The 17,186-nt window shown below is 34.6% G+C and overlaps 2 protein-coding genes across 2 annotated transcripts; both read left to right on the top strand.

Annotated features, from left to right (window-relative positions):
• Positions 1-8,054: 8,054 nt before the first annotated feature.
• Positions 8,055-9,128, top strand: LOC141666052 (CENP-B homolog protein 2-like). The gene has a single exon (XM_074472035.1). The coding sequence runs from the start codon at positions 8,055-8,057 to the stop codon at positions 9,126-9,128; it is 1,074 nt and encodes a 357-aa protein (XP_074328136.1).
• Positions 9,129-9,194: 66 nt separating this feature from the next.
• On the top strand, positions 9,195-9,674 carry LOC141666051 (uncharacterized). Its single transcript, XM_074472034.1, has one exon. The coding sequence runs from the start codon at positions 9,195-9,197 to the stop codon at positions 9,672-9,674; it is 480 nt and encodes a 159-aa protein (XP_074328135.1).
• The last annotated feature ends 7,512 nt before the right edge of the window (positions 9,675-17,186 follow it).

Genomic DNA, 17,186 nt, shown 5'->3' with positions numbered 1-17,186 from the left:
ACGTACTTCCGAGAATTTCGGAGGAAGTACTAGGGATGTAAGTTGACCGTTGTCAACAGATAATTAATAAGGGGAAAAGTTTCATCTCGAAACTATATTCAATATAACAATAAGTCGGGATAATATTCACCGACGATCTGAAATTATTCGAATGATATTTCTGAATCAAAAAGTATATCAGGATATATGATCTTTAAATCAATAACAATCCTTAAATAAATAATCATTAATTAAATAGTAGTCTATAAATAATTAAATGATAATTGATATTAATCATACCTCGAACGAATTATTCTCTAAAAGATTTATTTAAATAATATTCCTCAACTAGTTTGTGTTTACATAATTAATAATCTATAATGATTAATCGGGTTTGAAATAAATAAACATTGAAGTATACTATTCCTATAATAAAGGAATACATATATAATATTTAATATCCGCATCAATAAAATATAGTTGAGGGAATATGCTCGTTGGGAAATCGTTTTAAAAGTTCGAGGTGTTTTAATGTTTCGTAAGTGGACGATGAGTCCCTTTTAAAACGTACTAATATGGACTTATATCCATCCTATAATATCTCCGAAATGATTCCGGAGTTTTATCTTTATAAAATAAAACTGACTGACTCTCGGTCTTACGACTTATACATTACGCTCTACTGTAGCGTTAATATTCTTAATTAAAACACCGCCGGAATACCTCCGGGTTTTCATCAACTTTTACTGACTGATCCTCGGTCTAAATATATACACGCCACACTACTCGCTGGCGTCAACATTCTCAATTATAAACTCCTCTGGGATACTTCCGGGTTTTTATAAGCTTACATCGACCGACTCTCGGTCTAAATATAATATTTTGAACTTGGTATGAACATATACTAAAAATTATCAACAATTGAGTAATGTAATACATCTCAAAACTTCGTAAAACAGTTTAAAGCAATCTCATGCATATATCACGATTTTGTAAAATATTCACAACACAATATTTCTTAAAAGGTAGGGTTTGAAAACTTGCCTGGGTATCTCGAGGTGGAGGATGCTCTAGGTTCCGCTCGGAAATCTATGACCACAAACACAATTCATCTCGTTAGGTCTCGTTCTAATTTACGGTGACTCGCACTCATGCGCTATTTATTATGCACCCTCTTTACTTATACTACCCTTATTATTCCTTTAAGTCCTTATTCACATCATGATCGCTTCATTTTTCTAAGTATCTTAGGTTCATTCTCTTTATCGTTGTCGGCTCCACTTATGGATTCTTACGGTTTCTACTCGTGCGGTCTCGACTCCGATATTTTTATAAAATTGAGAAATCATTATTTTTACTTGAAATTTTTATGGCAGTTAGAAAACTCAATATTTTACTCTCTGTAGAAATTTCATGATTTAGGAGCACTTTTAAGTCAATCCTTTATATTTTCAAAGTTCGTGATTTGTAGCAGTTTTTGTCGCGTAAATCACTTTTACTAAAACGACCATAACTTTTGATCCGTAAATCGGAATCAAGCGATTCAAGCATTTAAACAATCCTTAAAACATTTAATATCATAATCAAGGGTTATTTTTCAATAAAATACAGTTAAAACTCTGGGACTTTCTGCAGAAACTTAAAGTTACGATTCGTTGGTTTTAACGGAGTTACGCTTACGATCGGGGTTTCGTTTATGCCCTAACTCTTAACACAACCATCAACAATCATCATTTCACCATCATCATACAAACTCCTCTCAAGAACATCATGTTCTTGAGGCAACAACAATCAACCTTAAATCTACTCAACTTTAAACTTCAAGATCTCAACAATACCACTTCTTAAACTAAGTTTTCTACCACATACTAAATGGATCTTAAAAATGAATCTTAAATAAAGTTGGGCCAAAGATTTTTACCTTTATTGAAAGATTGAGATGTGTTCTTGAGTATGGTGGAGGCTTGGAATTGCTTCGTATGATTTTTGGAGCCTAGAACCACCATTGAAATTAAGAAACCAAGGAGAGGTTACTATTCATACTATTTCACCCATCAAACCTTGATAAAAAGAGATGAAAGATTTTTCTTACCTTATTTTATTTGCTAGGAGTCTTGGGAAATAATTGTGTGATTTTACAAGAACTAGAGCTTGGAGTTTTGAATTCCTATTTCCCCTTTTTTCTTCAAATTGCCGAATGGGAGCTTTGTGAGAGGGGGGGTATTTATAGCACTTGGTTGCTTCTATTGGATGATTTATAGGTTGCTTCTTGGAAGGTGACTTGATATCTTTGCAAGTTGATCTTTATTCTTCCTAGGATAGCCTTAGGTTTATTCCTTGTCTCCAAATCCATGGACATATCTTTGTTAGCTTCCTAGAAACTACTTATGTTAGCTTCTTTAGCACATTATTTGGATAGCTTGCTTAATAATCCTAAGGTTAGCTTACTATTTGATAAAATAACCATGGTTACTCTCTTACCATGGTTTAGTTAGTGCGTTATGTTTATTTAATCATTTACGTGTTCGCTCGGTCGCTTAAACGTTTTCGTAATACTTGTTCGTAAAATGGTTCGCGACGTAATTCCTTTCGTATTTATTCCTTATATTTTTAATTATTGTATATGAATATAAATTCGTAGGGTTTTAATCTCGTAATTATATTGTGATTCCTGTAATCCTCGATAAGTCGTAAATACGGTCGTTTTTCAAAGTTCGTTTTCTTCGAAAACTAATAGCGTTTACATACACTCATTTGGTACGTATAATCGTAATATCAACTCCGAAATTCATTTTCTCGTGCACTACATAGTGTGGGCTCAAAAGTTTTTCCCCGTCCGTCAGGGTTACTAATTAAACGTTTTACAAGGTCTCAAAAATTCAAGTTATTATATTACCATTTATAAAGGTCTTTTACCGATGTCAAAAATTTGGGTTCTTACAGTCTTCCCCCTTAAAAGGATTCCGTCCCGGAATCAGTTCAGAAACAGGTAGGGATATGCTTCTCGCATGACAACCTCGAGTTTTCATGTTGACCTTGCAGTATTTGATCTCTTCGTAAAATTTTCACTCATCCATCCAATATATTTTCGGGTACTCGTTCTTGTAGTCTTATGACCTCTACACGTTCCTCGATATACGCTAAGTCTGGCTACGAGTTTATTAGCTCATTTTCAATCATATGTTTAGTTCTTACGGTTAAACTTCCAATCCTCGATTCGTGGTACTCGTTATAAACTTGGTGACCGTTCGACGATGGTGCTAATTTATAAGTCAACTTTCTTAGTCCTTTAATTCCTCAACTGGTCCAATAAATCTTGGGTTCAATATTCTTTTCCCTTTTGAATCTCATCACACCCTTCTCGGGAGGTACTCTCAACAATACTTGGTCTGTTGACTCAACTATGGTACAGTATCCTCCGTTTACCAATTTATTTCCAACCTAAGAGAGAACGATTCTTTCTTCTGTACAAACTTTGTATCCGTTCCAATGCACGCATGATAACTCGTTATTGTCGATAATTCGATTAACGTTAATGGCCACTTCATTTCCCTTAAAATTGATAACATGGACGATTAGCGCATCTTCAAGTGCTTGGAATCATCCTTCAGCTTATTCGTTTCTCCCTACATCGCTCCTACTAGTGCTAGAGTTTCATTCCTTAACGTTTTTCCATTTTCGGCGCATCATCTCTGTTGATTATTCTATGTAAGAAGTTCTCGTCGCATTTCTACACGCTCGTCTCCTACTACACGTTTAACGCCGGATTTAACACTTCTTCCCGTAGTAACGTAAAGCACGTCATCGTCCTGTCGCCGTCTTAAGGAAGCACCATTTCATACGTAATTTATTGACACATTTTAGGATCGTGCAACGTTCAGCTTCCGTCATCGGTCGGACTTCTTTAATCATTCCCCGTAGAATATCTGTAGTACTATGACACCTTCTGGGTCGTACTTGTTATTCTTGCTAGCGCCTTAGACGTATTCACCTTTATTGGTACCTGCTACTAGTGGCCTTTATAGGGCGTGTACGATCTTATTTGCCTTCTATCAGTTCTTCCAATGACATCCTTCATTATTTTCACGTTGCCCTTCGCGAGGGATATTGGCTACTATTTTTCATATGCTAGCGTGGTAAGTACATCTACACGAATTATCCGTCAACAATAGACGATTCTCCAAACATTTCCAAATAAAAGGTAAGCCGCTAGATGTATCTTCAATGATCAGGATAGTCCTCTCGTTCTACTTGTCTATTTGAGAACTCTAAGTCGTGCCTCTGTCCGTCTTTTTTTTTCATAAAATATCTTGGGAAATAGTCCCGTTGTGAAATTAAATCTTGGGTTCTTGTGTGGCGCAGTCGTCACGGGGTCTCTCTGTCCTAATTATCTCCTCCGCGTTCATATCAATTTTGTAGAGTGGACATCTATCGTTTACATAATAAAGTAAGCGGTCTTATTTAATCTATCACTCAACATCCTCAAATAGCATGACAGCTAACTTGGTTTTTGATAATCCTCCTTCAAAATTTATTATAATTAACTCTTAACCCTATTTGGGTCATCTACAAGTCGAAATCGCCAAAATTTTAACCCTCGCCTTTCCGTTTTCATTTTCCAACTATGTCGAATACTTACTTACCTACTCGATGACATCCCTTTTCATATCCGGTCACGACTAATATCCGTTTACGTTTTTAGGCATCTTTAAGTCTTCTTGTTAAGTAATAAAGTGTTCCTTTCAGGCGATCCTTCTCATCAGTTATTCTGAGATTTGTCATCCCCCATATATCCTTTCCTGCTTAAAGTATCGGCCACCACATTGGCCTTTCCTTGATGATAATAAATTCCTCAATCATGGCCTTTGATCATCTTGACTATATCCTCTATCTCGTGTTTAGTGTAAAAAAAAAATTCCAAATTTCCTCATAAATAAACTCCTCGTCCCTTTCAGTCTGAACCTTATCACAATTATTCTAGATTATTATTAGAAAGCCTTATGTCACGGTCCTTAAGCTGCGTAGACATATCATTTAGACTTCACGCAACATCCTATTTTTATCGTCGAGTATTTCTAGCATGGAATTGCTACTAACCTTACCTTTATCTTTTGAAAATCTTATTCCTCAAATTCATACATGCTTGGTCTTTCCCGAATTTATTAGCACCTATCTCGATAATGTTTCATAGAAGTATACCTCACTAATCACGTTGTATCCCTATTGTCGCTCTTCTATAACTATTTTAAAGATACTTACGATAATAACTAAACATGGTGTTCTTCTTTTTAAATCAACTTACTCCTCACGATACTCCGATTACACCATAATAGCACTGGGCTTTCAGTCTCATATTACCACAATCAGTTCTCAACTATACCTCTCTTTATTGGGAAGGCAATTAACCTTGGAAAAAGATTTTCACGATATCGATGAAATTTAGACAGTCTTAACAAGGTTTCAAAATCTAACATCTGAACAAATAATGAGCTCTGAATAAAAGAGTCGCAACACTCAGAAGATTTATAACTTGGAAGGAAGAATATAACAAAGATTATCCTTCTATGTCCTTAAAATTTTATATTGTGATATTTATGGAGGATATCTTTTGAAGGCAATGATTGCTGAATAATAACATCATACGAATGATATTTGTAAGATTTTCCCATTGAAAGAATACTTTTCTTCCCGAAAAATGAAAGAAATATTGAATAACATCCTCAACCAAAGGTTAACCATTGAGGTCTCAAAGAGGTGCTATTTTGAAAGAAGGAATTCGATCCAATGATTAATAAATAAGGAAGTATATTGTTCTTCCATCACTTTAAAATTTTAATTGGATATTCGTTATACAACGAAAGAATAAAATATTTCATGAACAAAATATTTCATAAAACTGAATATGAATTCTCGTTTGAGTGGGCGACCTAGTTAGGTCTCAAGTAAATCATTCTTTGAAAATTTCATCAACAATTAAATCTGGCATGTATAATGCATTATGGAATAATCAAAATTTTATTGGAAGTGGAACTAGCAAAATAATAACTAGTCCATATCAAGCAATATTATTAACCGGCTAAGAAAATGGCCAGCACAATTGGTTTGGCCCATAGCAACTAGCTAGGACGATTAACTAGGCTTTTGTCGTATTAATTAAAATTTTGACTAGTTAGGACAATTAACTAGTCATTCCTGAGAACATATGCAACTAGGCATATTTCAGATTGTTTGCAAAACATCAACATCATAACCACTGAAGAAATTGTGGCTACCGGGATGACGATTTTGAAATAAAGAGTTTTTAAATTTGGGCCGAGAAAGACAATTATAAATTTAAACCGAGTGGTCTTGGCATCAGAACAATCGATAACCTCTTATCAAATATTTCTTTCCAAATAAAGGGTACACTCATAGGTGCCCTGGTTCACATACTTTATCAGATCTTTAAATAGAATTGAATCGGAATACCAATATCAATTTGATACCCTTACTATGATTTCAAAGTTCAATATAAAATTTCATCTCGATTAGAGGAAAAGGATTCCTGAGGAATATGGATATTAGATCATAACAATTTGTTAGATATTTACAATCTCGACTGAGAAGAGTAAGTATGAAAGAAGAATCTAATGAAGATACTCATTATGAATATTCATCGATGAATTGAGGGAAAATTTATATATATACAAATCTATTGGATAATTGAAATGAAGTATAAATATCTCTGAGTTGATCAAGAAGATCATAATCTATGAATGAAAGTTCATGGATTAACGGAAAGAATTGAACAAGTCCTGATGCGGAGAAAGACTATCCAATATGGTCATATCAGAAGTTCAAGTAGGGAACGAAAAGGATTGTCTTGATATAACTTATCAAGGCAATACGAATGATCAACAATTTGGAGGGAGTAACATGACGGTGAGTAGGTGCCAAAATATCTCATTGATTATCCTAACTCTCCTTATTACCCTCCTGAGGATGATACCACCTCTTCGTCTTTGTAATTCCATGTTTCAATAGTTTCTCTTTCAACATCATTTTAAAATCGCTTACTAACTAGACTTTCGCACGTATATCTGTCATTCCAGTGTTTTACCTCGAAGACCTTACTCAGAAATATCCCAAAACATCCGTTAAGCCGATAGTTGCCTGCTACACGCATCCGTTACTAACTATAAGTGGCCAGTTCCCCCTGGGAACAGATTAAAGAGATCTCTTAGGGATCTCAATGCAGTCCATAAGTTCAGTGGCATGTGTGTAATTGAACATACGTTACCGAATATATTAGAGGTCTAAGTGTATATATACGTTGCCTCTGACATCATTTCTACCGAAGAATTCCGCATTAGACTCACTGGTCTATCCTTTTTAAGAGGTTATAAGATCGAACTATCGCTCATTGTAATCTTATGCCATCAAATTGTAGTCATGCCATCAATTCTCGATGCTCTCGATCTCTGAGCTAAACCATTATAACCTTACATGTTAAGTGCACTAATAATATCACATAGTGTACTCGTCCTATGATGACATTCTTATATTACATTCACATATTCCGTAATAGAATAAGAATCCTCAAGGGTATATTGGACACTATCTCTGGTGAGTTTGTGATTAATACGGCATTCCCATACTCCTTGGTAAAATGACACTGTCAACAGTTAAACCTCTTTAAAGTAATACCCTTGGGACCGGGAAAAAATATTACTTTACCGAATTTATTACTTTATCGATATAATAATATTTTATTACTTTATCGATAAAGTAATATTTTATTACTTTACCGAATTTTTATGTTTACGTGGTACAGTATAATATATAATGTACGTATAAAAACTAGAATTAATCACATGCAATGTATTTGATCTAAAATTACTTTTATTATGATTACTTATATCCAAAAACTAGATGCATGCATATTAAAATTGCATCAGATCAGTACATAAAGGTAACATGTGTTGTGTACGTTGTATTGAAACTCAACCATCTAATATTTATTGTAATTCTTAAATAAAAATACATGAAGAGACACCATAATATTAATGATAAGACTTTGTGATTAACTATATAAAATGATAGAATGGTACACTACAGACACATACAATATCAACTTTGTTTTACAGTATACACCAATGTCTTCGCATCATCTAAAAGGAGTGAAAAAATCAGCAATCACAGATAAGATAAGGAGTGCTATTTGTGAATATAAAAAGGAGAATCCAGGTGTAAGCCAGAAAGATTTACAAGCATGGGTACATCAAAAATATGACTTAGATATCAGTCAGTCAACTATATCAAACACACTCAAGAGAGCCTCGGAATACTTGTTCGACGAGAGGAAACAAAGTGATGTCAAAAAACACAAATCAGCAAAATATCCAGAGTTAGAGAAAGTTTTGTTTGAGTGGTTTCTTCAAAGGCAAGATAAAGTTAATATGTCTGGAGAAATCATTCAAGAAAAAGGAAAGGAGCTAATGAAGAAAATGTATGGGGAAAGTAATTCCGATTTTAGCTTTTCCAGTGGATGGTTAGAACGTTTCAAGGCAAGATATGGAATCAAATCTTATCGGCGTTTTGGTGAAAGTGGTTCAGTGATGATGGAGAACATTGAAAATGCATTGCCAGGCATCCGATCAAAATTGGATCAATTTCAGTTGAAAGATATTTATAACATGGATGAAACGGGATTATTCTATCGACTTGAAGCTGACCATTCACTAGCTACCAAACAGCTAGAGGGCCGCAAAAAAGATAAAGAGAGAATCACTGTAGTTGTGTGTTGCAACGGTGATGGGTCTGACAAAGTTCTACTTTGGATCATTGGTAAGTACGTCAATCCTAGGTGCTTTAAAAATGTGAATATAAACAATCTTAATTGTGTGTATCGTTTTAACAAGAAGGCTTGGATGACTGGCTTGCTTTTTCAAGAATTTGTTACTTGGTTTGATAGTAAAATGAATGGCAGGAAGGTACTTTTGATTGTTGACAATTGTCCTGCTCATCCAAAAATAGTTGAAGGCTTGAGAAATACAGAGTTGTTCTTTCTACCTCCTAACACAACATCTAAGATTCAACCATGCGATGCTGGAATTATTCGAGCATTTAAAGTTCACTATCGGCGTCGTCTATATTCTAGCATGTTGTAAAGTCTTGAAGTTAATGCAACAAATCCTGAAAAAGTTAATATCTTGAATGCTATTAGTTTTGCTAACATGGCTTGGAATATTGATGTGAAAACAACCACAATTGCAAATTGTTTTCGGCATTGCAAGATTCGTTCAGAAGAAAATGATGAACAAGAACTTGGAGAAATAAATGAAGGTGTCGAAGGATTAAATGAAGTTATCTCTAATTTACGATATAGGAATGTGATGGATGTCGAGCATCTCTTAAACTATCCAAACGAGAATGATGCGGTTATAGAATCACCTACGGATGAAGAAATCATTGAGTCGGTAATAAGCACTGATGAAGGGACTGATCCTGAACCCGACGATAGCAATGTCATCCCAAGCGTGTCATCAAAGGAAGCATTTCAAGCACTCACCACTTTGAACAATTACTTGTTACAACACGAGCAAAACATACCAGGAGTTATTTTTGCTTTACATAAAGTCAAGGACGAGATTAATTTTGGCTTTGGTGGAAAGAAGAAACAAGCTACAATAGATTCATATTTTAATAAGAATTAAATTTTGTAATCATATACATTATACAGTATATATATATATATATATATAATTATGGAATTATTACTTTACATATTACTTGGGCCCTTAATGACTTTCGAATTTTTTATTATCTTATGCTTTTAGCGAGAATATTACTTTACAACATTGGCCCAAGTTGGGACCGATGAAAATTATTACTTAAGCGAGGTTATTACTTTATCGGATATTACTTAATCGAGGTTTAACTGTAGTTTGGGCCAATAACCTCAACTGTATGCTAATAATTAGACTTCATGATCCTCACATGTGATACCCCTTCACGAGAAACCTATAAAGAACTATGAGTATCAAGGCTCGTGTTATCAAAATTTACATATGGTGTTGGTAATATCGTCTTTACCCCAAATGCTATGGAGACTCAGCTCCAAGTTCTACATCCATATTTTTGCCAAATCAAATATGATTCTAATTTTTCTCCTCATCGTTCTGATAATCTCCAATGGTCTCGTTAGTCATACCTTAATTCCTCAAATATACACTTATCATAACCTACATATTGAGGCTATATCCGGTAGTCCAATGATGAACTCTATATGAGCTCTTACGAAATCTCGCGTCTAGACAGACTCCTAACACTCTCATTTCTGAGTACTATAACTTAATGCTCTGATACCATTTCTGTAACGCCCCCAAATTCGGGGTCAGGAATCTGGGTCGTCACGCCATCCTTCACTCATGTGTAACCTGGTATTGATTCAATAATCCAATAGACCTCAATCTCATACTCACACACACAAGTTATAGCCTTAGAAACGACGTACAAAATGTAATCTTCTTTTATTACACTCCAATGTACTTTACAGGATCTCAAACAATTATTTATAACCTCTACATGAAGTTACAATAATTACGACTGATATCTTATACCTAGCTGATACTCTAGCACACCTGAGACAAAGCTGCCAAGGATCCTCCCCATGACTGCAAGCGACTAAGTCCCACACCGGCATACTGGTTATCTGTTGTGTTGTGTCATTTAAAAGAAAGCAAGTGTGAGCTATAATGCTCAGCATAAATAATGTACAGTATGAACATGTTCGTATAATAACATCATATATTATATATATGTTTTATTGAAAAATAGTTTTCCTTGGTGTCCCACACCTTCTTACGAAAACAATTCTTTAAGGGGGTTTTTATAACCTGCGAATACCTTAATAGTAATCCTAGCACCTAGGCTTGGGTTACGGTATTGCATATTAATTCCAATTGGAAGAGTTTGGACATCTCACAGGAGCCACCGCATATGATGATCAGTCGTACTACGGAAGTAACCTTCTTTACTAGTAAAAGGATGAATACCGTCATCTCTCGGGTATCACCCTGGCCGCATTCGGGCTACGTGTCCCATTTTCAAGTATACACATACTTCACAAGTTTCTGAGTACACAGAGTACCTTCGCCTGCGGTACCTTTGGTAGCCCATCCAGCACACGTAGTACCAGAGTCTACCCCTCCATTGTCCTTCAACAGAATTCTATCAATCTCGGGAACTTGAACCACATCGAAGTTCCCCAAGCGTTTTGCTTGTTGATAGAGATAGTTTATCTTTTTAAAATATAAGTGTATATATATGTATATACGTACTTCCGAGAATTTCGGAGGAAGTACTAGGGATGTAAATTGACCGTTGTCAACGGATAATTAATAAGGGGAAAAGTTTCTTCTCGAAACTATATTCAATATAACAATAAGTCGGGATAATATTCACCGACGATCTGAAATTATTCGAATGATATTTCTGAATCAAAAAGTATATCAGGATATATGATCTTTAAATCAATAACAATCCTTAAATAAATAATCATTAATTAAATAGTAGTCTATAAATAATTAAATGATAATTAATATTAATCATACCTCGAACGAATTATTCTCTAAAAGATTTATTTAAATAATATTCCTCAACTAGTTTGTGTTTAAATAATTAATAATCTATAATGATTAATCGGGTTTGAAATAAATAAAAATTGAAGTATACTATTCCTATAATAAAGGAATACGTATATAATATTTAATATCTGAATCAATAAAATATAGTTGAGGGAATATGCTCGTTGGGAAATCGTTTTAAAAGTTCGAGGTGTTTTAATGTTTCGTAAGTGGACGATGAGTCCCTTTTAAAACGTACTAATATGGACTTATATCCATCCTATAATATCTCCGAAATGATTCCGGAGTTTTATCTTTATAAAATAAAACTGACCGACTCTTGGTCTTACGACTTATACAACACGCTCTACTGTAGCGTTAATATTCTTAATTAAAACACCTCCGGAATACCTCCGGGTTTTCATCAACTTTTACTGACTGATCCTCGGTCTAAATATATACACGCCACACTACTCGCTGGCGTCAACATTCTCAATTATAAACTCCTCCGGGATACTTCCGGGTTTTTATAAGCTTACATCGACCGGCTCGCGGTCTAAATATAATATTTTGAACTTGGTATGAACATATACTAGAAATTAACAATAATTGAGTAATGTAATACATCTCAAAACTTCGTAAAACAGTTTAAAGCAATCTCATGCATATATCACGGTTTTGTAAAATATTCACAACACAACATTTCTTAAAAGGTAGGGTTTGAAAACTTGCCTAGGTATCTCGAGGTGGAGGATGCTCTAGGTTTCGCTCGGACATCTTTGACCACAAACACAATTCATCTCGTTAGGTCCCGTTCTAATTTACGGCGACTCGCACTCATGCGCTATTTATTATGCACCCTCTTTACTTATACTACCCTTATTATTCATTTAAGTCCTTATTCACATCATGATCGCTTCATTTTTCTAAGTATCTTAGGTTCATTCTCTTTATCGTTGTCGGCTCCACTTATGGATTCTTACGGTTTCTACTCGTGCGGTCTCGACTCCGATATTTTTATAAAATTGAGAAATAATTATTTTTACTTGAAATTTTTATGGAAGTTAGGAAACTCAATATTTTACTCTCTGTAGAAATTTCATGATTTATGAGCACCTTTAAGTCAATCCTTTATATTTTCAAAGTTCGTGATTTGTAGCAGTTTTTGTCGCGTAAATCACTTTTACTAAAACGACCATAACTTTTGATCCGTAAATCGGAATCAAGCAATTCAAGCGCCTAAACAATCCTTATAACATTTAATATCATAATAGAGGGTTATTTTTCAATAAAATACAGTTTAAAACTCTGGGACTTTCTGCAGAAACTTAAAGTTACGATTCGTTGGTTTTAACGGAGTTACGCTTACGATCGGGGTTTCGTTTACGCCCTAACTCTTAACACAACCATCAACAATCATCATTTCATCATCATCATACAAACTACTCTCAAGAACATCATGCTCTTGAGGCAACAACAATCAACCTTAAATCTACTCAACTTTAAACTTCAAGATCTCAACAATACCACTTCTTAAACTAAGTTTTCTACCACATACTAAATGGATCTTAAAAATGAATCTTAAATAAAGTTGGGCCAAAGATTTTCACCTTTATTGAAAGTTTGAGATGTGTTATTGAGTATGGTGGAGGCTTAGAAGTGCTTGGTATGATTTTTGGAGCCTAGAACCACCATTGAAATTAAGAAACCAAGGAGAGGTTACTATTCATACTATTCACTAGTGAGTTTCTTGAATTTATTTCACCCATCAAACCTTGATAAAAAGAGATGAAAGATTTTTCTTACCTTAGTTTAGTTGCTAGAAGGCTTGGGAAATAATTGTGTGATTTTACAAGAACTAGAGCTTGGAGTTTTGAATTCCTATTTCCCCTTTTTTCTACAAATTGCCGAATGGGAGCTTTGTGAGATGGGGGGTATTTATAGCACTTGGTTGCTTCTCTTGGATGATTTCTGAGTTGCTTCTTGGAAGGTGACTTGATATCTTTGCAAGTTGATCTTTATTCTTCATAGGATAGCCTTAGGTTTATTCCTTGTCTCCAAATCCATGGACATATCTTTGTTAGCTTCCTAGAAACTACTTATGTTAGCTTCCTTAGCACATTATTTGGATAGCTTGCTTGATAATCCTAAGGTTAGCTTACTATTTGATAAAATAACCATGGTTACTCTCTTACCATGGTTTAGTTAGTGCGTTATGTTTATTTAATCATTTACGTGTTCGCTCGGTCGCTTAAACGTTTTCGTAATACTTGTTCGTAAAATGGTTCGCGACGTAATTCATTTCGTATTTATTCCTTATATTTTTAATTATTATATATGAATATAAATTCGTAGGGTTTTAATCTCATAATTATATTGTGATTCCCGTAATCCTCGATAAGTCATAAATACGGTCATTTTTCAAAGTTCGTTTTCTTCGAAAACTAATAGCGTTTACATACACTCATTTGGTACGTATAATTGTAATATCAACTCTGAAACTCATTTTCTCGTGCACTACATAGTGTGGGCTCAAAAGTTTTTCCCCGTCCGTCAGGGTTACTATTCATTAAACGTTTTACAAGGTCTCAAAAATTCAAGTTATTATATTACCATTTATAAAGGTCTTTTACCGATGTCAAAAATTTGGGTTCTTACACCCATTGTGATGATGAGTTCGATTATGAACTAATCGTTATCGTGGAATTTTAGCGGATTTACTATGGAATTCTTTAGTTAATTGTTTAATACCTTAGTGTGTGGTGATTGATTGATATCCTGATATTGGTTGTGCTTATTCAATTTATGTGCATAGCTAACATATAAGATAACGTGTTAATCTCTATTGAAGCGACAGTGAATATAGAGGTTTAGAACTTGCCATGCTAGCATAGGTTCATGTATTTATTATGCATGATTCGTAGGTAATTTTAACCATCTTACTTGCCCTATGTAATCACGATAGATAACTTGCGCATAAACCGTTATGTTTTCAATTCTTATAGACATATAAGGACTAAGCATAATTGGTGTCTATTCAACTTTTATCTCTTTTGTGGATGCTTGGTAGTAGGGTATTCGTACAACGAAAGTTGGCGTTTACTAGTTTCGTGTTATTTGATTAATGTCATCACCATCACATGCTAAGGTTAAGAACAATGACTTTGAATGAAGTAGTAATGAAGTTAGAATCCCATGTTTGTCTCATATAAGTAATTCAACCTCAATTCTCTTAGTTAATGTTATTTAGTATAATCTCTTAGTTTAATCAAAATCCAATTTATTATTTGTCTGAGCATTGAATAATAACCATACATTGTTGCATAGGTGCATAAATTGAACTTAACATAAACCAGTCTCTGTGGGAACGAATATGATTTATATCTTATACTACTTGCGAACGCGTATACTTGTGTGAATATTTAGCGCTTGCTTTTTGCCTAACAGTAACTACTCCAAGGGAAAATGCACCTGTTCAGGTGGAGCAAGATAATGATCCTACCACAACTCAAGACTCTCAAGAAGCATCAGAACCTGTCACTGATTCTTCAAGTTCTGATGAGCCAAATTCTGATAATTCTGGAAACTCTGATTCTTCAATTCCTGAAGGATCCAACTCAAATTCTGAAATTTCAGAGAGCATAACTTCAGGGAAGCATCAGAAAATGCTGATGGAGACAACATGGATCATGGGGGAGAATCCAGTTCTAGAGAGCAACTTCCATCTGCAAGGAAATGGACTAAATCACACACACCTGACTTATTAATTGGAGATCCTGAAGCAGGTGTCAAAACTAGAACAACAACATCAAATGAATGTCTATATCATTCCTTTCTATCTCAGACTGAGCCAAAGAAAGTGGAAGAAGCTCTTCAAGATGTTGATTGGGTGCAAGCAATGCGGGAAGAGTTAAATGAATTTGAAAGAAATAAAGTCTGGACACTAGTGCCAAGACCAAAAAACAGATCCATTATTGGCACAAAATGGGTATTCAGAAACAAAACTGACAGTGATGGCATAATTACAAGAAACAAAGCAAGGCTGGTTGCTAAAGGTTACTCTCAACAAGAGGGTATTGACTATGATAAAACATTTGCTCCAGTTGCTAGATTGGAAGCAATAAGAATCTTTTTGGCTTATGTTGCTCTTTTTGGCTTATGCTGCTGACAAAAAGTTTAAAGTCTTTCAAATGGATGTGAAAAGTGTTTTTCTCAATGGAGAATTGGAAGAAGAGGTATATGTTGAACAACCTCCAGGATTTGTAGATCCAAAATTTCCAAATCATGTATATTGGCTTGACAAAGCACTTTATGGCCTTAAGCAAGCTCCAAGAGCATGGTATGAGACTTTAGCTCAATTCCTTCTGGAAAGTGGATTTACCAGAGGCACAATTGATAAAACTCTGTTCTATCTCAACCATGGAAAGGACTTACTTTTGGTACATATATATGTTGATGATATCATCTTTGGTTCTACAAATACCAAACTCTGTGAAAGGTTTGCAAAACTAATGTAGTCAAGATATCAAATGAGTATGATGGGAAAACTTAGCTATTTTCTGGGACTTCAAGTCAAGCAAAATGAAGAAGGTACTTTCATAAATCAATCCAAGTACACCAGAAATTTATTGAAGAAATTTGGAATGCAAGACTGTTCAACTGCATTCACTCTCATGGCCACTACAACCAAGTTAGATGAAGATATTGGAGCATCAGTAAATATTACTAACTACAGAGGTATGATTGGCTCTTTACTTTATTTAACTGCAAGTAGACCTGATATCATGTATGCTACCTGTCTTTGTGCAAGATTTCAGGCTGATCCAAGAGAACCTCATCTAATAGCTGTGAAAAGAATATTCAAGTACCTCAAGGGTACAGCTGATCTAGGATTGTGGTATCCTAGAGAATCATATTTTAAGCTAATTGGTTACTCAGATGCAAATTTTGCAGGGTGCAAAATAGACAGGAAAAGCACTAGTGGAAGCTGCCAATTTCTTGGAGGCAGATTGGTTTCCTGGTTTAGCAAGAAACAAAAATCAATTTCCACATCAACTGCAGTAGCAGAATATATTGTTGCAGGAAGCTATTGTGCACAGATTCTTTGGATGAAGAATCAGCTACTGGACTATGGGTTAGAATATTCTAAAATACCCATTTACTGTGATAACCAAAGTGTTATTGCTATGACAGGTAATCCAGTTCAACACTCAATGACAAAGTACATCAGCATTAGGTACCATTTCATAAGGGAACATGTGATGAAAGGTACAGTGGAATTGCATTTTGTTCCAACAGATCAACAACTAGCAGATATCTTCACAAAACCACTATGTGAATCTACTTTTACAAGACTGGTAAATGAACTTGGAATGGTTTCAGGTTCTTTCTCAAAATCTGCTTAGTTTTTGTTCTCATGCATCAGACTTTATGATCAGTGTTTACAGATTGTCTTATCTCCATGTGATCTGTGCTTAAAATATAATATATTAAATACTGATTGTTATCTGATGTGATTCTAAATACCTGATTCTAAATACTCTAATAGTGTTTTGAATGCGTGACTATTCAATCAAATGAGGATTATTTGTTAGATGATGA

The sequence above is a fragment of the Apium graveolens genome, chromosome 6 (genome assembly GCF_009905375.1).
Source record: "Apium graveolens cultivar Ventura chromosome 6, ASM990537v1, whole genome shotgun sequence".
Classification (NCBI taxonomy): Eukaryota; Viridiplantae; Streptophyta; class Magnoliopsida; order Apiales; family Apiaceae; genus Apium; species Apium graveolens.
Note: the sequence above shows the minus strand (reverse complement) of the source record. Positions and strands in the feature narration are given on the sequence as shown.

Coding starts and splice junctions, on each gene's coding strand:
- LOC141666051 (XM_074472034.1), top strand. CDS start 9,195: ATGGCTTGGAATATTGATGTGAAAACAACCACAATTGCAAATTGTTTT.
- LOC141666052 (XM_074472035.1), top strand. CDS start 8,055: ATGATAGAATGGTACACTACAGACACATACAATATCAACTTTGTTTTA.